This window comes from Dryobates pubescens, chromosome 13 (genome assembly GCF_014839835.1).
Source record: "Dryobates pubescens isolate bDryPub1 chromosome 13, bDryPub1.pri, whole genome shotgun sequence".
NCBI classification, from domain to species: domain Eukaryota; kingdom Metazoa; phylum Chordata; class Aves; order Piciformes; family Picidae; genus Dryobates; species Dryobates pubescens.
This window is the reverse complement of record NC_071624.1, coordinates 26,545,149-26,566,771: the sequence shown is the minus strand read 5'-3', so window position 1 is coordinate 26,566,771 and position 21,623 is coordinate 26,545,149. Positions and strand designations below refer to the sequence as shown.

Below are 21,623 nucleotides of genomic sequence, written 5' to 3'. Positions count from 1 at the left end.
GACAAATCAGGGGGTTCTTACACTCTTCAATCACAGAATGGTTTGGGTTGGAAAGGACCTCTAAAGTTCATCCAGTCTAATCCCCTGCAGTCAGCAGGGACATCTGCAGCATTGCTCAGAGTCCCTAACAACTTGGAATGTTTGCAGGGATGAGGCATCTACCACCTCACTGGGCAACCTGGCACAAGGTCTCACTACCCTCAGCATAAAAAGCTTCTTCCTTAGATCTTGTCTAAATCTGTCCAGGAACAAGATGCTTGCACTGATCACTAGCACCCACACTGCCCATTACTGACCACAGCCAAGCTCTGCAAAGCAATGGCATTTCTGCAGCACTCCTGCTGCTTGCCTATTGATCCAGGGGTCCCTGGAGTTGGTCTCGCTGGACCTACTGATCTATGGGTTTTGAGGACTTGTCACTGGTGCTGGATGCCGACGTTATCTCGGCTGACCCGGGGTATCCTTTATCCCTCATGGACAGCTCTGAGCTTGCCAGAAGCAGAGTTTCCAGGGCCGGGCTGTCCTTTAGCTTATTTCCCTCAGCATGAGCAGTGCCAGCTCTCCGGGAAGACACTTCTCCTCACCCCGCCGCAGCGCCGCTGAGCTGACACACGGTAACGCCGCCCATACGTCTCCAGGCCCCAGACCGGCCGATGTAACGGGGATTCCCACAGCAGGCTGCGGCCGCTGCCCTCCCGTCTCGGGCTGCCGAGCACCCCCTGCACGGCCGCGGCCCCGCAAGCCGCGCCGGCCGGGCCCCCACGCCCTGGCAGAGGGGGCGGTCACCGGGCCCGGGTGTAGCGCTGCCAGCCGCCCCCGCTCCCCAGCCCAGCCCCTCCCCGCCTCTGCCGGCTCACGGCGGCCACCGAGAGGCTCCGCCTGGCCCCGCTTCCGCCGCGCGCCCCCTGACGGCCGGGAGGTCTCACCGCCGGAAGCGGCGGCGGCGCACGCGGCCGCGCGGGGACGGAGGCCGGGCGAGGACATGGCGCTGTACAGCGCGGCCGCCGCCGTGCTGGAGGGGCTGGAGCGCGGCGATGGCGGCATCAAGAACTTGGTGTACAACAGCGGCTTCCCGGTGAGGGGGGAGAGGGACTGCGGGGGGACCGGGGAAGGAAAGGGGGCGGCCCGAGGCGGCGAGGCCCGTGGAGCCGGCGGCGGGCAGGGGCCCTGTCCCCGGGCAGCCCCTGACCGCCCCACAGCACGTCCGGCAGCTGTACGCCCTGGTGTCCGAGACCCTCCGCTACTCGCCCGTGCTGGAGAAGCTGCTCGCTGGCGCCGCGCTGCTGCAAGCCGAGAAGAAGCTGCCCCCGCAGCTGGCGAAGGTAAGAGGGCGCCGGGGGTGGCCCCTTGGCGGCGGGGGTCGGGGCCGGGCCGAGCCGAGCTCACCCACGTCCCCGCAGGTGCTGGTGTACGACCTGCTCTTCGGCAAGGGCCTCAAGTGCGGCGGCCGCTGGAAGGCGCTGGCCCGGCGGCACCGGGCCCGGCTGGAGGCTGAGCTGGCCCGGCTGAAGGTGCAGCAGAAGGTGAGCCGCAACGAGGACCTCCTGGCCCCGGCGCAGGCAGCCAGCCCCGGAGGTGAGCGAGGCTCAGGGTAGGGTGCTCAGCCTGTGCTGCTGGCAGTGGTGGGTTGTGTCAGACCCGCTCGGCTCCCCCAGCTTCCCAGGTACCACGCTACGTCCGAGTCAACACCCTGAAGACTTGTGTGGATGACGTGATCGACTTCTTTAAGCGCCAGGGCTACTCCTACCTGGGCAAAGCAGGCAGGTGAGCATTTCTCTCTGGCATCCCACATTATCTGACATATTGGTGAACAGTAAGGGCTTAGGACAAGGGCCTGTGGGCTGCAGCAGTGTTGGTATTGGTGCTTATGTCCCACTTGGGCCCTCTTGTCACTCCCCACTTCTGCCTCTCCTGGGTGCTGCCTGCTGCTGAAGTGTAGAAGAGGGGTGGGGTGAAAGGGTTTCTCTGTCTGGGCTCTGGAGTGCTCTGGTGTGGGCATAGTGAAGTAGGACTGTGTGCTTATCCTCCCTGTGTCTTGTGAGCAGTGTGGAGGAGCTGAGAGCCCTCTCTGGGAAGAAATTCATGTTGGATCTTCACCTGCCAGAGCTGCTGGTATTCCCTGCACAGACAGACTTCCATGACAACTTTCTGTACACTTCAGGACACATAATTCTGCAGGACAAGGTAGGGGAGCTGAGAAGCAGAAGAGTGGGAAAACCACTGGCAAGGGGTGGAAACTCAGCCCTTTCCTGTGGTGCTTGGGCTGGGCTTGGGCTGGCTTTGCTGCAGCACTTGGAGTGTAAGCAGAAATTGAATGCGGCCTACAGCTGTGGGGTTCACCTGGGAAGTGAGCAACACAACGTCCTGTAGGAGCTGGGACCAGCAGTTGGGAGGGATGCAGGGCTTTAGGCCAGACAGAGTCTTCAAGGGCTGGATTTGGCCCATGTTGCTGTGGCTGCCTGTGACCCTGCAGTGTCATTTGTGCCCTAATGAGGGACCAGGGATGTTTGCTGCCCATGCCTCTCATAGGGCTTTGCCCTCTTGCAGGCCAGCTGCCTCCCTGCCTTCCTCCTCGCCCCTGCTGCTGGCTCCCATGTCATCGATGCCTGTGCTGCCCCTGGGAACAAGACCAGCCACCTGGCTGCCATCATGAAAAACAAGGGGTGAGGGTGGGTTTGTATGCTGTGGGAAGGGAGGGATTGCAGGTGGCCCTCATCCCCCTGAGCCCACAAGGAGAAAGTGGCAAGAAGAGCTAGAGCCTGCCCCCCTGCAGGCTAACTAAGGGGTGTGCTGGTGGCTCTCATAGTACTGGGCCACTGGAAGGGCTGGGGGGGATGTGAAGTGGAATAGGGGTTGGCTTCCTAGCCCCTGACCCTGCTCTCTGCCCCACACTGGCCTTGCTCAGTGCTCCTGCCTGGAGGAGCAGCTCCCCAGCTCTGCCCACCTAGTTGATGGATGGTGTTTGGGGCTGTTGGGGCAGTCTGGTGCTGTCAGTGCACTTCCTGGGGCTGGGCAGGATATTCATGCCTCTCTTGGGTGCTGGGCTCTGCCTTCAGCCAGATCTTTGCCTTTGATGTGGACACCAAGCGCCTGGCCACCATGAACACCATGCTGATGCGGGCTGGGGTCACCGGCTTCCAGCTGGCCCAGCAGGACTTCCTGACTGTGGATCCTGGAGACCCCAAGTACAGCAAGGTGACCTATATCCTCCTCGATCCATCCTGCAGCGGCTCAGGTAAGGTTCCAGGCTCTGGCCACCCAACCTGGAGCCGGGCTCTGGGAGCCTGGCCTCTGGGGTAACAGCTGCTGTGCCGCAGGGATGGTGAACCGAGGGCCAGTGCAGGAGGCTGCCCCGAGCGCCGAGCGGCTGCAGGCCCTGGCTGGCTTCCAGCGCAAGGCCCTGAGCCATGCCCTGAGCTTCCCTGCTCTCCAGCGCCTGGTCTACTCCACCTGCTCGCTGCACCGCCAGGAGAACGAGGACGTGGTGCAGGCTGTGCTGCAGGAGCGGGGCTCAGCCTTCAGGTACGCTGCATGCTGTGGGGATGCAGTGCAGGGGGCCGTGGGGCTCAGCCTTGACCCTTGTCCCACCCCTCAGGCTGGTGGATCCCTTCCCTTCCTGGCCCTGCCGAGGACTTGCTGACTTCCCTGGGGCCGAGAGCTGCCTCCGTGCCTCTCCTGCGGACACGCTCACCCAGGGCTTCTTTGTGGCTGTCCTGGAGCGGTGTGAGGAAGGAGCTGCAGACCACAGGTGAGAGGAGAGCCAGGGGTGGGGGGCTCTGCCTGCCTCCAGCAGCTCCTGGTGGGGGATCATGGGCTGCCAGCCAGGGGAGGGAGTTGCCTTCCTGGTGGGAAGAGGAAAGGATCTGGCTGTGGTGGGTGCAGGAGTGAGCAGGAACTGTGGTAGTGATTGATGGTGTGTGGCTCAGGCTGTTCCCACTTGTCCACAGCTCCCTGCCTGCAGCAGCTGAGGAGAACCCACAGCAAGCAGAGGGGAGGGAGCAAGGGGCAGCTCCCAAGAAGCGGAAGAGGAAAAAGCAGCGAGTGAAGGAGTGAAAGAATGGTGTTAGGACTGCACAGTGCTGAGCTGGGGCTACCAAGAAGACTCCTCTGCTGCCTGAACAGCAGCAGGGTCTCTGAACACAAGTAGAGCTCTCTGCCAGCTGCAGCCATGGTGGCATCTCATAACCCTGCTCTCCTGGGACTGACTGCCAGCCCCCAGGAGGTTTGCCCCAGGTTCAGGTCTGGCTATGGGGGCAGCCTTGGGAAGCCTGCAGGTAGCACAAGCTCTGTTTCTGTACCCTGTAGGGCTGGAGTGTTCCAGCTGGATCAAGGCTGTTACTTTACCATGTTCCCAAAAAATCCTTACCCTGGCCTGATGCAGGGTTTCAGAAAAGCCTTTGACTGTAGGGATGAAACAGATTAAAGTTTCTCTTTCTTCACTGTGTTTTCTAGCATCTTTGTGCAGGCTTGCCCTGAAATTGCTGCTGGGCATAGTAGAAGGAAAAAGGTACCTGGCCTTTGATGGGGACCCAGAAGGCAGAGGCTGATGGAAACCAGTGCTCTGTGCTACTCCCCCTGTGTACCCACTCTGTGCTCAGGCCCAGGAATCAAACACGAGCAAGGCAGATGTGAACACAAGTCTTTTTATTTTAAACCAGGGACAGAAGAAGCAAGGAAGAAAATTGCACATTCACACTAAAATCCTCATCAGCCACACCAGGAATGATCCAAGTTTTCAGCTGGAGTTAAAACCCAGCCTCCCCTGGCCACACAAGGCAGCCTGGGTACAAGGGCCTCTCTCAGCAGGGTCTGTGGTGGGGAAGGGACACAGCCTGGTTCCTCAAAGAACTGTGCACTTGGGACCTTAGCAGGGCAGCTGTATTGGGGCCAGCCCCAACAGCCACAGCTCCTCAGGGTGCCCTCACCTGGTCCCCTGCTCGTGCCCCTCTGCCTGCCATGCGGGTCTCTCTGGAGCTCCTGCCACTGCCACCCCTAAGGGCTGGGGAGCAGCAAGCACTCTCCTGGCTCAGGACCCTGCCTGGGGCAGAGGGAGGAATTGCCAGGGTCAGCCCTCACATGCAGTATTCCCTTTTCAGCTGCTTTCTCAGCCTCTGAGGAGATGTTTACCCAGGCTGGTTCCTCCTGCACAGCTCTGCCTTGCTCCAAAACAGCCATGCCGGTCAGGAAAGCCTGGAACGCTCCCTGCCGGCGCTAGCAGCAGGCACCAGCCTGCAGGCCCTCCATCTCCACTCACTAAGGGGCTGTGTCCCTTCTGCCTTCTTCCCAGCTGCTGGGAGAGTCACCTTGTTCCTGGCAGGCAACCAAACCCACTCGTCCTGCTCCTCACCTTCAGAGAAAGAATTAAAAAGACAACCCAAAAGGTTTAGTCACATCCACGTACATCACATTGTAAAACGAAGGAGATGATGATGATGATGGCAGAGGCTGGGAGGAGCACAGGCAGTGGCAGAGCCCAGGGGACACAGCTGCCTTTCCCCAGCACAGCTTGGTCCTGTGGGCAGAGCCGGGGCACCAGCCGGCTCCTCCCTGGGCTGGGACAGGGACAGCTAAACACTACCGACAGCGCTGCGGGGGCTGGGGGGGTGACCTCACTGAACCAAGCTTGAAGGAATTCGAAGGCAATTTAGCTTAAATATAAAAATAAATTTTTTTTATTTGGTTAAAAAAAGGTTTAAATATTTGCTTGTGAACTTTTTTTTTTTTTTGCCTTTTTTTTTTCCCCTTTTTTTTTTTTGTTTTTTTGGTTTTTTTTTGTTAAATGTCTTTTTAATTTAGACTTCAGCAGACACACACACTCACACGGCTCGGGAGAGTCAAAAACACCTTGGCAGCCAAAAGCACTCCTGGAAGTGGTGGGTGGGGAGCCTGTGGACGAGGGGTCCCCCATCCCTCACCTGGGGCAGGGTGGGGGGCAGCTCTCGGGTGACCCCTGGCTCCGACAGTCTCCATCCGAAGGAGCTCCCAGGCAGGGGAAGGGCAGCAGCTCCCGGCAGGACAGGAAGAGGGGAGGCAGCACCGTAGCTTCTAGGAGCTGGCAAAACCCAAAGAGGGTGGGGATGAGCTAGAAATGAAAAATAGGTTGGATTTGGGGAGGGGGGGACACACCCAACTGCTCTGGACTCCTGTTAGTGGCTCCAGAGCACCCCGAGATGGGAAAGGGCAGCCAGGAGAAGAGGGGAAGGGGAGCCAGGAGAAGAGGGGAAGGGGAGCCAGGAGAAGAGGGGAAGGGGAGCCAGGAGAAGAGGGGAAGGGGAGCCAGGAGAAGAGGGGAAGGGCAGTCAGGAGAAGAGGGGAAGGGCAGTCAGGAGAAGGGGAGCAAGAAGAGGGGAAGGGGAGCCAGGAGAAGAGGGGAAGGGCATTCACAAGAAGAGAAGCCAGGAGAAGAGGGGAAGGGGAGCCAGGAGAAGAGCAGCAGGAGAAGAGGGGAAGGGCAGCCAGAAGAGGGGAAGTGAGGGGAAAGACTGCCAGGGCTGGAGCCGCCATGCCTGGGGGTCCAGGCTCCATCACACCTCCCACCAGCTGCCTGCCTTTCAATCAAGGAAGGGACAACTCCCCCAGCGCGAGCAGCCACGCAGTGATGCTACTGTCAACACCCAATTAGCTGGGACGCGTCCCCTGCAAAGGGACAGGCGCCCCCCAAGAAAAGAAACTCCAAACAGCAAATCCGGCATAACCAACATGCCGCCACGCACACGGTTCAGCTCTTCCTCCAAACTCGATTCAGTGAGCACATGGGAAGGGGAGCACAGAGAAAGCAAAACAGGGGTGGCGGGGGAGGCTCTACACGAGCGGGGCAGGGGCAGCCTGCAGCCTGGCGGGGAGCAGTGAGGGCTGGAGAGGCTGCTCGGTGGCTGGGAGAGGGGTGCAGGGACCCCCATCCCCACCCCTGCATCCAGCCAAGGGGCATCTTCGGCAGAGGTCTGATGGGAGATGGAAGTCACAGCGAGCGGGATCACCACCCAGCTGGGTCAGTCACCCATGCCACCGAGATGCCCACCTCAGGCTGGCACTAACCCCAGCTCGTGTTCTGCAGGGACAGCAGCAAAGCAGAGCCCTCTGGAGGGAGTGCGTTCACCAGGCCACCGGATGAGAGTGGGGAAAGCTTCTGGGACCTGGTGAAGGCAGCAGCCCATAGCAGCCTGGAACAGCAGCCGGCAGGAGCACAGCGTGTCACCAGCAGGGCTCCGACCAGGGACATGAGGCTCTGCTGGCTGCTGTGCCATGGGGCAGGGTCTGACTGGAAGGGGGGTTGAGGAGGAGGGCACAGGAACAGCTAGAAGAAGCAAATGGGGGAGAATTTACACATCATGAAACATGGCAAAAGAAAAGTGAGGGAGGAAATGCTGCGGATATGTACAGAGGTTGATCCAGCCTTGGCTGTGGAACTGTTCAAGTAAGAAGAGTTTGGTTTATCCCATCCCACCCCGCTCACTGGCACCCAGCATGGTCTCTGGCTGGCATCAGCGAGGGGGCCCTGGCCCCATCACCACCGGTCCCGCCGTGGGTACCGCTCCAGAGCGGAGCCCCCTGCGCCCGGGCAGGGGCTGCCGGCGCAGGCTGGCGGCAGGGGCCCAGCGGCACCGGAGGTTACTTTTTGCGGGTGTGCTGCCTCCGTGCCTGCAGCCGCTGGCGAGTGCCCGTCTTGGAGCCTGACCCGATGGAAAACGTCGGGGTGGACGAACCTGCAAGCAGAAAGCTACAGCTCAGGTCCCTGCAGCCTCACTCGGAGATGGCACAGGCAATGAAATCCCTGCCCCAGGGGGAATGGAGGGTTTCACATCCCCTGGAGCGCAGCAGGTACCGCCTGCAGCACAGGCTGACCCTTCTGCTGTCCCCAGCTGGAGCACAGCCCCCAGCTTCTGCTGCCCCCATCAGCTCCCCGAGGCCAAAGCACCAGCTCCTCCCTTACCGAAGGAAGTGCCGACTCCTCCGAAGCCTGAGGCAGGGGTGCTGGGGGTCCCAAAGGTCAGGCTGCTGCTTCCGCTGCCCACGGCTCCTGGGACGGGCGTGCTCTGCCCAAAGGTGGGCGTGGGAGTTGCTGGAAAACAACAAACCACCATGAGCTGGGGCTGGCAAAAGGGGAAGGGTCTGGCCCTCAAGGGCTGGAAGCACCTGCAGGAAGCCCAGATCTCCTTCTGGGGCTGAAGCACCACAGTCCCCTGGGACCAGCCTCTTCACCTGAGGAGCCCTTTTAATGGATGGAGTTGTGCTCTCATGGTAATCCCTGGGCTCTCCTGCCAGTAGGGCAGAACAGGGGCATTTGCAGGCCAGGTGCCTGCCTTTTTCTAGACCAAGTAGCTGCTCAGCATGTGGCTTTCAGCTGCACAGGAGATGAGATTGGCCAGTGAGGATGCAAAGTGATGAGGAAAACCTCAAGAGGTGAAGAAAACCTCAGAGAGTGAGCAAGAAGCAACTTCAATTGCTGGCTGGCAGAGCTTCTACTCTCCAAGGAGCTCCAGATTGCTTTTAAGCATTAGCAAGAGCTTGGCTTCTGCAGGGCACCTGGTTGCCCTCAGCGCTTATGTGGAGCCAGGGAGCTGGGGCCAAGGAGTGCAATTTAAGGATTCCCCTGCACCACCAAGGGCTGGGGACCTGGACAGTCCCTTTGCATGGCAGGATGAAGGCCAGCTTCTGTAAGGCTGCTGAGCCTGGGGAACTCAGCAGAAAAGCTGCATCCTGCCCTTCATCCCCTGAGAAGCCCCTGGCTGCCCCAACTCACCTCCGAAGGCCAGCCTGTTGTTGGGTGTGCTGGGCATGGCGAAGGCGAAGGGCGTGCTCTGGCTCTGTGCCCCCAGCGTGCTCTGTGCCAGGGAAGAGCCAAACGGCGTGGCCGCTGGGGAGGCCCCGCTCTGCCCGGCCCCGAAGCTGAATGCCACGGCGGGAGAGGCACTGCTCAGGGAGGGGGTGCCGATCCCAAAGGCGCTGCCAGAGGGGCTTGGCTGGGCGGTCGCCCCGAAGGTGAAGGGAGAAGGGGTGGTGCCAAAGACCGTGCTGCCCGTGCCACTGCTCGTCGTCTGGGTGGTGGAACCGAAGCTGGCGGTGGTGGAGGTGGCTGTGCCAAAGGAGAAGACGGACGCGGTGGTCCCGAACGCCGCCTGGGTGCTGCTGGTGCCGAAGGAGCCCTGAGCGCTGGTTGTGCCAAAGGCTGGCTGAGCACTGCCGCCGAATGCCGGCTGAGCGGCAGACTGGGCCGCGGGGGCTCCGAAACTGAACGGGGGGCCAAAGGTGACAGGGCCAGCTGCAGGTTTGCTGGCGGGAGGCTGGCTCTCGGCCGTGCCGGCGCTGAAGGCAGGCTGAGTTGCCGCGCCGGGATACGGTGGCGGTGCCTTCGTGCCTGTGCTGAAGGAACTGCCGAAAGCTGAAATGGAGGAGCCAAACGTCAGCGTTGCTTGACCTGTGGTGGCTGGGGTAGAAGTAGTCAGTGCGGTGGCCCCAAATATGCTAAAGCCCACAGTGGTGGTAGGAGCTGTCGAATTTGAAGGTGCCTGGCCAAAGGCAGGGCCTCCCGGGACGCTGGTGGTGGCAGTGACCGTAGCTGCAGGTGGCTTTCCAAACTGGAACACTGGCGCTGGGGTAGCAAAGCTGCTTTCTGTTGTGGTAGCTGAGCTGGTCGGGCCTCCAAAGAGGAAGGGCTGCGACATGCTGGTGGATGTGGCAGCGGTGATGGTGGTGGGAGCAGTGGAGGCGGGTGGGTTGAGTCCAAAACTGAAGACGGGTTTAACGGTGGCATCTGTGGAGGAACTCTGCGTGGTGGAAGTTGTAGCTGCAGTGGTGAAGATGACGTTAGGAAGACCTGTGAACCCTGCCAGGGTAGTTGTGGAGGCTGCTGGCAGATCTGTGGCTGAGGTCAGCTGTGACATTGGTTTGAAGGCAAAAGGAGAGACCTTCACTGGAGATGAAGCTGTGGTGACGCTGCCAAAGATAGGCTTGAACACGGTGGTGGTGGAGGATGTTGAGGAAGGGCCTGAGCTCACGGTGACTGTGGCAGAGACAGCAGCTGTAGAGGGTGCAGCGCTCTCGCTTTTTGGCAAAGCACCAAAGATGGGTTTGAAGAGAGGGGTCGTGCTGGGCACTGCAGTGGCTGTGGTGGGCACAGCAGTGGCTGCGGTGGGCACAGCAGTGGCCACGGTCGTGGTGGGCTGGCTGGCAGGAGGAGCGTTTGGCATCCCGAAAAGGATGCTCGGCTTCGGGAAGGAGGGAGGCTTGCTGGGGGTCTCACCCAGCTCTGTGAATGTAGATGGTGCCAGGCTGCTGGGGGCCTGCAGCCCCAAGGCAGGGAGGGCAGCAGGGGCAGCTGTGCTCAACACAGGCACAGGCTTAACGTCAGCAGAGGTGGCAGGCAGAGAAGCAGACTCCTGCGATACAGCAGGAGCAGGCGGCTGTGCAGCTGATGGAGGCGGCTGGGACACTACTGCAGCTCCAGTGGAGTCTAGGAAGGGGTAGAGAGATTACTTAGGGACAGGAGGTGATGGACAGAGAGACAGCCCTCTGTCACCCACCCACCCCACTGCTGTAAAAGCTCCTGCAGCAGCACCCACCTGTACAGAGCGAGCCAACCCTCCACACTTAGCGCAGCTCCCAAAAGGGCCACAAGCTAAGTGTGCCCAAGCTTGCCACCCCAAGACTTGCCTGCCAGCTCAGGTGCCAGCAGAGCCATTGAACAGGGAGTTTTGCCACCTGCCTCCCACAAAGGCAACACAGAGTTCCCACCATGCCCACCTTGCTCTACCAATCCTCCTCCTCACCTGCTGATATGGGCACAGCCTGGCTGCTCTGCATCTTCTTCAGGCTGTCCAGGAAGGAGTTAGTGGTGGCTGGGGCAGGAGCTGTCGAGGCAGACACAGGCCCTGAGGAGGTCACGGTGAACGCCAGCGGCCTGGACACAGGTGTAGAGTCTGCAGTGGTGCTGGGGACCACATCTGCTGGGAAGGAGCAAGAAATCAGGCCCTGCAACTTGCTGTAGGGAATTAACTCTTAGCAGAGCTTCCCCAGTGGAGAGGGAAACTGCATGAATATCCCACAGCTCCAGCCCTGAGGATCCTCACCCAGACCCCACACTGCCGGCACCCCTTGCTTATCACCTGGAAATCCCTTCAGAGCAGTTGCAGAGGGCAGCAGAAGTGCTGCTGCCCTAGGATCAGCACATTCTTAGTTTTCAGGTGACATCTCAAGGCAATCTTTACTTCAGACCTCAGCTACCTCCTATCCTGCTGCTTGCTCACACTGGTGGCCCACCCAACCCAGGCACAGAGCTGGTACCCTCTTATGTTCACCCTGAGGATGCTGGGGCAGCAAGTCTCCCAAGTCTCAAGGCACTAGAAGTACCCCCAGACCTGAGGACCAGGCAGAACAGGCCCCAGGAGCTATCCCAACCCGCACTACACAGAAACCTCCCTGCCCTGCCAGCCCTGGGTTTCTCTGCCTCCCCATTCCCAGCCTGCCCTTACCAGCCTTATCCTCCAAGACTTTGTTGAACCACTGAAACGCTGCCTTCTTCTCCGCGTCCAGGTCCTCCGAGGTGATGGAGTAGCCCAGCTGAGGCGGAGGGGGCTGCCAAGAGAGAGCAGCAGCTTAGCTCCTTCTGAGGGAAGCGGGCAGAGCCTCTCTGAAGGTGTGGTGAAGGCTGGCCGTCGCAAGACCCGTCAAGCAGGTGGTTCTGCCGCAGCACGCCACCGCGGAGCTCCGATCCCCACTCATTTTGGCCCCCGGCTTGGCGCTGAGGGCTCGGCAGGCCTTCCCCAGGCCGTTACCTGGTCCGGCAGCAGGCAGCACAATCACGCACAGCCCACCAGACACTGGGGCTGGGGATAGCGTCACTTCCCACTCGGCCAAGGACGGGGCCTCCTTCCTGAGGGCAGGCAGGTCAGTCTCCCCCCAGCCCTGCAGAAATTGCAGTGAGCACATTCTATCTCCAGAGGAGGGCAAAAGGGGCTGCGAGACAGCGACGTACCAGCGCCAGCTGGTCCCCCCGGCGCGACGCCAGCAGCTGGATCTTCCGCTTGCGCTTCCCGCTGCTCCCCGACGCCGGGCTCAGCGAGTTCCTCTTCTGCCGCACCGGCGTCTCCACCGCTAGAGGAGGAGACAAGTCAGGACCGGCTCCAGGCAGAGGTGTGCTGTTTGACGTGCACCGACAGGGCCCTCCTGACTCCTCTCGGGGTGACCCATCTAAGAAGGCAGAGAGCCAGGGGCACGGCTCTGAACTGAGGACAAGGCTGTAATGCCCTGGAAGAGCAGCGGGCTACAGTGTATCCTGGGGCAGGCTGATACAAGAGCCTGCAGAGGCTCTGCTGGGCAGTGGTCCCTTCCCATCTCCACACCGTATGCTGCCTACCAAAACCACATGAGACACATCTAGCCATAGGACCTTTACATGTGTGAGACACATCCAGCTGTAGGACCCCATCTGCAATGGGCACAAAGGATCTCCTCTTCATTTTATCTGAGGAAGCATTGGAATAAGCTGAGCCCGGAGTTTGATCAGGGTGCTACTTGTACCACAGCACATGTTGTCACAGGGTTAATACCCAGACACATGGTGGCTTAGGGGCTGATGTTCCTCCTTGCAAGTCAGCTCTCAGGCATCTGCTAGGGCACCCATACTGTCAGCACCCCTTGCTTATCATCTGAAAATCCCTTTAGGGCAGCTACAGTGGCCAGCAGAAGTGACACTGCCATGGGACTTCTGCATTCCTAGCTTCCTAATGACACCTCAAGCCAATCCCACCTGCAGACCTCAGACACCTCCTGTCCTGTTGCTTGCATTGGTGGCCCATCCAACTGGGGCCCACCTATGCTCACCTTTCTCTGTCTGCAGCTCCTTGTCTGATTTGACTGGTGTGGAAGTGTTGGAGTGATGTGACTCCTCCTCCCTGTGCAGATGGGAGAGAAACAGTTAGGGTCAGCCCCCAGGAAGTTCCCTGTCCCTGGGGAGCAGGATGAGACCAGACATGGTAAGGACTTGCACAAACATCCTTGGTGTGTTTCTTTGCCTCCACCAACCTACAGACTGGAGTACAACAGCCTTGCCCTCACTGTACCAGCCTGAAAGCAGCTCCAGCTGCTTTCCTTCCCCAGGCCCAGCTTGGTAGGGCCTGAGCCTCTACACCTGCTGTAGGACAATGCAGCACCTCAGGGCAGCAACTAGGGGGTCCAGACAGGATCTGCTGGCCTTCACAGGTCCCAGGTTTGAAGCCACCCTGTCACCAAGGCGGTCAGCTTGTCAGTTTTAGTTCTGATGTAAGTTCAGCTCCTTCTCTGAGCTGGGAGAGGAAAAGGGTCTGTGCTCTGAGGCAGGTGCTAAAATACAACCCTGCTGTAGGTGTCTTCAACTGCTTTGGTGCAAAAATCAGGGCCCAGCTCTTCCCAAGGTTTCAGCAACCAGCAACCCAGGTCATGCCAATGTCACAAGGCAATGTCACCTCTACAGCAACCTGAGCCCTTAAATCTCTAACCCAGCCTGGGAGCAAGACAGGGATGGTGTAACTCAGCACTGTGACTGAGATCAGGACGTGGCAAGATGGCACGACCTGACACAAAAGGGTTTCCAGCAGCGGTGGGTGACCCAGCAGCCGGGTCTCAGAGAAGGGCCAGCTCCAGCAGAATGCAGGACTCAGGCCTTGGATGGCTGGGAAGGTGACTGCTGTCCCCTGGCTGGCATCCATAAGCTCACTTGCTGGGTGAGCAGGCAGTTACCTGGGCTTCTTGCGAGGCCACTCGGGGGTCTGGGAGCGGGAGGAGGCCGGGCTGGACAGTGGGGACACACTCATATCACTTCTCTTCCGCAGCTGCAACGCAGAGAGAGACCAGCAGTAACTCAGTACAGGGGCTGCCAGGGAGCACAGCCTCCCATCCTCCTGCTCACCTGCAGATTAACCCCCATCTCCCAGGGCCATGATTAATCAGCCCAGAGCCTCTCCTGCTTTAGCACTGCTTAGCTTCCCTACACACTCTGGGCTGCAAAGTCTGGCCACCCCAAACTGAACCCATGCTGGGAGCAAGCGGCTTCCAGGCTTGTTACACCCTGGTGAGAGGAAGGGGAGGGAGGATGCTGCTGGTCAGATGGTGGCTCTTGCCTTTCTACAGCACAGGCAGCAGCTGCTTGGCTGTCTTAGATGGTCTTGTGTGCATAGGTGTGCTCTGGCAGGAGCAGACCTCCTTATCAGTAGCCCAGAGCAGACAGGCCCCACCTCAGAATCTTTTGACTTACCCTAGCCAGAGGAAACCTTTCCCTGCCAATACATCCAGAAAGAAACCTTTCCTCACACAGATCACAGAGCTCCATTAGCCATGGACACATCCCACCATCACACCTGCAAGCCTGGCCCACGACATAAGCAATGTTTTATTACAGCTCAGCAGCTTTGACCTGGGTCAAAGTGGGAGTGCAGGGCTCCAATGCTGACTCCAACTGAAAAGGTGGCAGCACAGCAAAGGCATTTTTTTTTTCTCCTCTTTCCCTTTCACCTAGGCCTATCTACCCTAGAAGAACAGTTGAGGCTGAAGCCTCCTTCTTGCTTTGGTGCAAAACAAGCACTGCAGCAGGACAGCTCAGCCTGGGGACTTCTCCAGCAGCATGCACCAAAGGACAAGTGACTTCACTGCCTGCTGCTGCTGGCCCTGCAGCCTGCCTACCCTTCAAAGAGATGAAACCACCCTGCTGAGCTGCACTGGTCCCCACAGTGCTCACTGCCAGGCTCCCACCAACACTGCTCTCTCCACAAGCCCTCTCTTACTCAGACACCTGAGTTACAAGGGGTAATCCTACAGGAGGGCTGAGCCCCTTTGTCCTGGGTGTCCCCTACCTGTGCAAGGCCCTGGCTGGAGCTGTAGGAGCTGGCGATGGCGTTGCGGATGGAGCTGGGGATGCCACTGGTGTAGCTGTGGTTGAGGGAGCTCGTGGAAGAGGTGCAAGACCTCTTGTTTGAGCACTCATCTGGGTAGTGAGACACGAGACTTCTCTTCAGAGAGCCAGGCCTAGAGGAGATTGAAGATGATTTTAGGAGGCACCCACCATGCTGTCCACAGATCCTTTAAATGCAGGGCAGGTGAAGGAATGCCACCCCACTTCTTCTCATACTGCAGGGCTTGGAAATAAGCCACAGCAGTGGCACAGCCCTTAGTGCCATTAGGCTGTGCTCAGGGTGACAGGCCCAAGGCACAGCCACAGCCTCTCCTGCTCTCTCTCAAGGCTGGACTCTGCAAGCAAAAGCCCAGCACCTTCTCCAGAGCACAGAGGATTGTAGACACCCACCACCCCCAGCTCACAGCAGCTGCTTTTGGCCCAGCAGGCACTTACTTGGGTATGAGAGAGGTGGGGGCACCGTTGGCTACTAGTGGCTCAAATGCTGACTGCCCACTTCCACTGCTGTCGTGGCGCCTGTGGGATAGAGTACAGAAGCCTGTGGTAATGAGGAGGCAGCAGAGACACAGGGGCTGCCTGCCCAGCCTGGGGAGAGCACTCCCTCCAGGTGGAGTCAACACTGAGAAAGCACAAACCTGACTTTTTTCCTGCCACCCAAGCAGAGTGCTTCCCCATCTGCATCCTCTTGCAGATTCTTTCTCCAGCTGCTCCTGTCCTCACCAACTCTCACCCCAAACTACCCTCCTCTTAAGTATCAGCAGCTCCACCAGCTGCCTGCTAGGCAGAGCAGTTTTGATTTTGCTCAAACTCATTATTCTAAGCTGAATTATTTTAGAGATACTCAGGAGCTCATTTCTGGAATAGACCTAAGCTCTGAAACCTGTACCTCCAACCTCTCCCTGAACTGCAAGTAAGAAACTGTATCCCCCTTCCCACAAGGATTCTGCAAAGGTCTGAAGCCTGAAAATCTTCAAGCAAACACTGCTGTGAAGCAGAGCCAGAGGTGGACAATCAGCCCTGCTAGTTAGCCAAAATGCTTCCCTTGAGCTCTTGACCCCACCACACAGACCATCCTGTGCTCTCCAGGTGACACAGGCTCATTTCTGTCCTCCAAGGTCACAGGACTTTCTGCCTACAAGCATTCTTCATGCTTGGCAGATACTAATGCTGACTTTAGGGGCAGAGCTAGACATTATGTTAAAAAAATATAATACAGTGAAAAATAAAATAAAAAAGAAGCCAATCCTGTTCCCCTGCCCTGACCCTCATGTCCCTGCACTTATCCTGTTGTTGTCCTGCTCAGGGCTCATGGAACTTGGATTCAGTAAGATGAAGCAAGGCTCCAAAGGCAAGAGGGGAAATTCACTGGGGGAGGACAGCAAGCCCTGCTGCAGAGCAAGGCAGCTGGTGGCTCCCTTCAAACCACTCCTCACACTGCTGTGCTTTCAGGGCCACTCCAGCAGCAGCCCCAGCATAGCACACAGAACAATGTGCCCAGGCACTGCCTAAAGCCACTCCTGCAGTTTCTCAGTTCCCCTGCCCAAGCCCAGGCAGGCAGCCCCAGCATGAAGGGGGCATGAGGTGAATGGCCTCCATAAACACTAGTGGAAGAAGAATGAGGAGGGGAGACCACAGCAAGGCAGCACCTGGGCAGCTCAAAAGGCTCTGGCAGACCCTGGCATGCCTTGTCCTTCCCAGAGGACTGGCAAAGACACCACACTCTCATCTCTGGGAGCTGGAAACTGCTGACCTTGACTAACACAAGCAGAAGATAGCCGCTCTTGCTTACTCCTGTGTTTTCATCTCCGTTTGTTAGCTACAGTACACAAAGGAAGCCAGCAAATGTTTTAAAGCACAGTGCTTCCACCTGAGGCCATAGGACTCGGGGATCCTGTCTCTCCTGGAAGCCTGGGGCTGACTGAAGAACAGAGATGATAAGCTACAGCAGATACCAGCATTTCACATCAAGTTTCACTAGTCTGCAAAAGCCTGTGATGACAGAGGCTGCTTCTCTGCCAGGTTTTCCGGATCTACATCCCAGCCTCTTCCAACCCCAGCAACAAAAGGGAACACACTTGACTCACGGGGTTGCCCAAAGACCTAAACCAAATCCTTTTGATCCAAGGACAAAAAGAGCTCTTGAAGGACTTTCTGACACAGCCCAGAGGGCTGAGTGATGGGGTGTGCTTTCTCTCTGTGGTTCAATTCCCACAGCACTTTTCTAACCCAGACTCCTGCTCACACAGGCCCTGGTGTGCTCTGGGACACATCCCATTTGTCACCACTGAAGCGCTAGCCCCATTTATGACCTTCCCAACACACAGGCAGTTACTTGGACTGCTGGTCTACTACCTTCTCTTGCTCTCTTGATTGCTTCCAAATGCCTGATCCTCCTCCTCCTCCTCCCGCTCCACAGCCCTCTTCCTGCTCTCCTTGATGGCACTCAGCACAGTCTCTTTTGCACATGGGTCCAGGCTGCTGTTGGCTGGTGAGGCAATGGGTGACATCAGCTGCTCCAGGCTAGGAAGCAAAGCAAAGAAAGGCTATTAGGCAAGCTGAGATCCTCAGTATGGTATCTCCCAGTGCCCCAGCTGCTCCCATGAGAAAAAAAGAGGGGGTTATCCTGGGCTCTCCTGTGCAGCCTTTCCACGAGGTCGGGATTGCACAACCTTCCCCACAACACAGCAGTACCCGCGATGGGGCTGGAGTGATAAGTACCGGAGTCGGAGCAGCATGGTGTCCCCAGGGGACTGCTCCGAGCAGCACAATCGGCTGAGGGCCAGGTAACCGATCTTCCCCAGGTCAGCCTGATCAAGCTGAGGTTCCTTCGGCGCTGCCCACCCATAAGGCGAGGCCGAAGTGGATCCCTGTTCCCCCACTCCCATACTCACGCCGGGGAGCGGGCCAGGCTGGCGGCCGGCCGGCCGATCCTCACGGTGACCGGACTGCGGATGGGGCCGGTCCTGCGAAGCCAGGGTGCGCTCCTAGGCGAACAGCTCGTCTCCCAACGGGCAGCAGGCAGGACGATCGGGACGGAGCCGAGGGCCTGCGGCAGCGGGTAGCGACGGCGCGGGCCCTGCGGCGGGCAGCGCGGGGTGGCCGGCGAGGCCCTGCGAGGACAGAGGGGTCAGGGCCGGCGGGCTCCCTCCCCTACCCGCCGCTCTCCCGTCCCCTATTCCACTTACCCGAGGCCGAGGCGGCGCGGAGGGGCCCTCATGGGCCGGCCTGAGGTAGCGGCCGGGTTCCCGTTGGCCGCGGTTTTCCCGAGTGGGCGCGGTGCGAGCGGGCCGGGCCGCATCGCGCACCAGGCCCCCGCCGCGCCCAGCGCCGCCGCGCCCAGCAGCGCTCCTCGCAGCAGCAGCAGACAGGCCAGGGCCAGCGCTAGGGACAGGGCCGCTGCCGCCGCCATCGCCGCCGTGCCCCGCCGCCGCCCCCAGCGCGCCGCGCCCGGCCCGCCGCCCGCCATCGCTGCCGAGCCGAGCCGAGCCGAGCCGCCCGCCAGCCGCGGCCGCCCGGCATGCACTGCGTGGGGCGGGGCCTGCGCCGTGCGGGGGCGGGGCTCACCCCGAGGGGGCGGGGCCGTGCCCCCGCCCGACCCCGGTGTCCCTGTGCTCTAGCCCTGAGCCACGGGTGACCGCATCCTGACCCCACTGTCCTCCCTTCCCGGTTCTCGTCCCAGCCCGTGTTGCAGTCCCGACCCCTGGGTGATCCCATCCTGAGCACATTGTCCTCCTGTTCCGAGCCCTGGGTGATCCCGTCCTGAGCACAGCGTCCTCCTGTCCACATCCCTGTCCCCCGTTCCCAAGATCTGAGTGATCCCATCCTGACTCCACTGTCCTCCCGTCCACATCCCTGTTCCCCACCTGACCCTCTGTGTCCCCATCCCGACCCCCATCCTCCCACCCCAGCCCCTGTGCCCCACTTCCTAACCATAAGGTAACCCCATCCTGACCCCCATGTCCTCCTCTCCCCATCCCTGTCCACTCATCTTAATCCACTTATTCCCCATGCCATAGTCCTGCCAGGGTGACCCTGAAAGTACAGCGGGGGAGGGCAGGTTGATCTGCACAGGCTCCAGCCCCACCCCAAGAAGGGACCAAAGTCACCACTGCTCCTTGGGTCCTGCTCCTCATGCATGGAAGGACAGAGATGATGTGCGGGTTGGCCCTGGAGACAGAGCCAGGAGGGGGACATAATTATCAAGACATCCCACAGGTCACCTCAACAGCACCTCCCCATGTTATTTATTTTGGGGGTCACTGAGCACACCCATCAGGGCAGAACCCCAAAACCTCCACGGTGACACAGGTTTCCTGCTGCCACCCACTCCAGAGCTGGCAGGGCTGGGGGCTGAAGGCTTTATTGAAAAATCCAAAACACACAATGTAGTAATTATTATTATTATACAATGAAAAAACAGAAATCAACCCAAGCTGCAGTGGAGGGGCACCCTGCCACCCCTGCCACCAGCACTGGGGACCGCATGAGGGACACTGTCCCCACCAGTGCCCAGCCAAGATACAAAAAGGAGAAGTAGTAGTTTCAGCTGAGGGTGGTGTTGCCATCCCCAAGCCCCTGCCAGCATCGTGACCCCCTCACCACCCTCTGCTGCCACCCCAGCCTGGAGGCCTGAGGTAGTTAGGGGTACCCCAGGCAGGTGAGACCTCCCCCAAAAGATCAGGGAGGGTTTTGGGGCTCCTTGTGTCCTGCAGGATCAGGATGGTTGGTATTGCATCCGGAAGGGAGCCAGTAAGAGTCAGTGTATGGCTGTGGCAGGGTGTGGGTCCTGAGGTCCCCAAGGTCCCCCTGGCAGGCTGGAGGCATGGAGCCAGGTGTGTTGGCAGCAGAGCTGGCTGGGGGACATGGGGACACCAGGTCCCTGCACGGTGGGTGGACAGTTGCACTGTCCTGAGCATAGGGGTGGCAGCCCCAAGGCCATGGTGATGGCAGGGGGATGGAGGCAGTCCCACTGTTCTGAGTGCCAGCCACTGGGAAAGCACACGGTGACAGCCCAGACTGGGGAATGCCACCACTTCCTACAAGGAGAAAGGCCAAATCCTGCATCCCCAAGCACCCTAAGGGGCTGGTCAGGCTGTCTCCCCCCTGAGGAAGCAGCAGCAGCCTGAAGGCAGGGTGCTGGCAACAATGGTGCCAGGCTGGGAAGGACACGCTGGCCCCACAAAGGGCACCAGCAGGACCATGGGAGTGGCTGCAGGGGATAGGGACATCACCAAGCAGTCTGATGTCACCATCCCTGCCACAGTGAGACGAGCTGAGGGGGCCAGAGCTGGCAGACAGCCCCCTGCATTTTGAGCCTCCCACTCCAAGGCACAAAGGTTCCCAGATGGTGCCAGCCCCACAGCCACCCCTGCCCATGGCAATGCCAGCATTGATGCCCTGTGCGTCAAATTGGGGGGTGAGGACAGAGGGGTGGCACCAGTTCAGAGCGAGTGGGCACAGGGAGTTGCTTGCTCTGGCTTCAGGGTGCTCTAGATTTGAGACACCCTGGTTGCCCCTCAAGCCCTCTGTGCTGCTGCCCTAGAGTCACCTCCCACCCCCAGGAGCTGGTGGCTTGTGCGGTGGCACCACGGCTGCCCAAACCCACGCCCAGCACCTTGCAAAGGGTTTATTGCTGGCATGAACACAGTGATCTGTTGAGGCAGGGCAGCCCAGCTCTGGGGTTGTGTGTGTGGCATTTTGGGGACTCAGAATGGTGGGGAAGGAGCTCACAGCAGCATCCTTCCCCCCACCCTCCCCCACCTCTTCTCACCACCGGCTGCTCCCAGCACTGCTGCTGGTACTACTCCAGTCTCACCATCCAGGTTGTCCCATGGGAACGTTTCCTCCTACCCTGCAATGGCCAAAGGCACTCGGTGCCCCCAACAAAGGGTGGGGGCACACCTAGCACCAAGCCCAGCAGCACCCCAAAAGCTGGTTCCTGACCCAGCAGCACCCCTGGGGGCCCTTGGCACCATGGCAGGCTCTTCCCAGGGCAGGGATGTGCGCTCCAAGCCAGGGACTGGATTAAGGCTGGAGAAGCAGCGAGAGGCGAAAGAAGCCTGCGACCACTCTCGCTCAGCCAGAGCCGGCTCAAAGAGTTCAGAAAATCTGTGCAAAAACAAAACTAAAGGGTTAAAGACCCCCCCTGGAGACCCCTCCCCAACCCCAAGCAGCTCTAATAAATACAGGTGCGGTTTGTGGCTGGCATCCTGCCGGCGAGGCCTCGCTCCCGGCCCTGGGGTGTCGCCGGGCAGCTCTCGGTGCTCCGGCGCTGGAGGCAGCTCTCGGCAGGGGGGGACACGGAGGACGTGTGCTTGGGGTGGCTTTTGCACCAGGTTATTGTAGGGCTTCCCAAAAGGCTGTACCCAGCTGGGTCCCACCCCACTGCTGGGGTGTCCTCTGCAAACTGCTTCTGCCATGGGCGTTACTCAGCATCTGGAAGGGCAAAGAGAGGGTAAAGGGGTGCGGAGCAATGCGGTGTCCCCAGCGTCTCTCTGCTTCATCCCCCTGGGGCCCCATGGATTCACAGGGTGGCAGAGCCCTGGCAGCACCCTGTGAGTGCCACAGGCTCTTGCACAGGTCAGGGGCCCCATTAGCTTTGCCCATGTGTGCCAACTGTCCCCAGGCTCCGTCTGTGCCAGCTGGAGTGAAGCCCACTCCTGCTCACTGGCTAGATTGACTGCAGGCAGGGCTTCCCCATCCTGCCCCACTACTACCCAGGGCAGCTTCCCAAGCAGAGTAG

General features: G+C 59.6%; 3 protein-coding genes across 4 annotated transcripts in view; 1 reads left to right on the top strand and 2 right to left on the bottom strand.

The window, feature by feature from the left end:
• Positions 1–944: 944 nt before the first annotated feature.
• NSUN5 (NOP2/Sun RNA methyltransferase 5) lies at positions 945–4,413 on the top strand. The gene is made up of 10 exons (XM_054166491.1): positions 945–1,075; positions 1,200–1,322; positions 1,401–1,575; positions 1,656–1,764; positions 2,046–2,184; positions 2,548–2,663; positions 3,057–3,235; positions 3,318–3,522; positions 3,596–3,748; positions 3,948–4,413. The coding sequence occupies exons 1-10, from the start codon at positions 983–985 to the stop codon at positions 4,051–4,053; spliced, it is 1,398 nt and encodes a 465-aa protein (XP_054022466.1). The 5' UTR covers positions 945–982; the 3' UTR covers positions 4,054–4,413.
• A 2,026-nt stretch (positions 4,414–6,439) lies between these two features.
• POM121C (POM121 transmembrane nucleoporin C) lies at positions 6,440–18,400 on the bottom strand. The gene is given in 14 exon segments (XM_054166493.1): positions 6,440–7,703; positions 7,931–8,059; positions 8,741–10,450; positions 10,767–10,940; positions 11,469–11,571; positions 11,972–12,090; positions 12,820–12,890; positions 13,714–13,805; positions 14,823–14,994; positions 15,317–15,397; positions 17,234–17,401; positions 17,773–17,991; positions 18,067–18,349; positions 18,352–18,400. Coding segments are annotated over 14 exon segments (3,465 nt in total). The 3' UTR covers positions 6,440–7,608.
• A 2,704-nt stretch (positions 18,401–21,104) lies between these two features.
• The window catches only part of HIP1 (huntingtin interacting protein 1), a 44,024-nt gene continuing 43,505 nt past the window's right edge, over positions 21,105–21,623 (bottom strand). For both annotated transcript variants that reach the window (XM_054166489.1, XM_054166490.1), the window contains exon 31: positions 21,105–21,316. In XM_054166489.1, the coding sequence (XP_054022464.1) occupies positions 21,306–21,316 (11 nt within the window). In that variant the 3' untranslated portion in view covers positions 21,105–21,305. The remainder of the gene's footprint in view (positions 21,317–21,623) is intronic.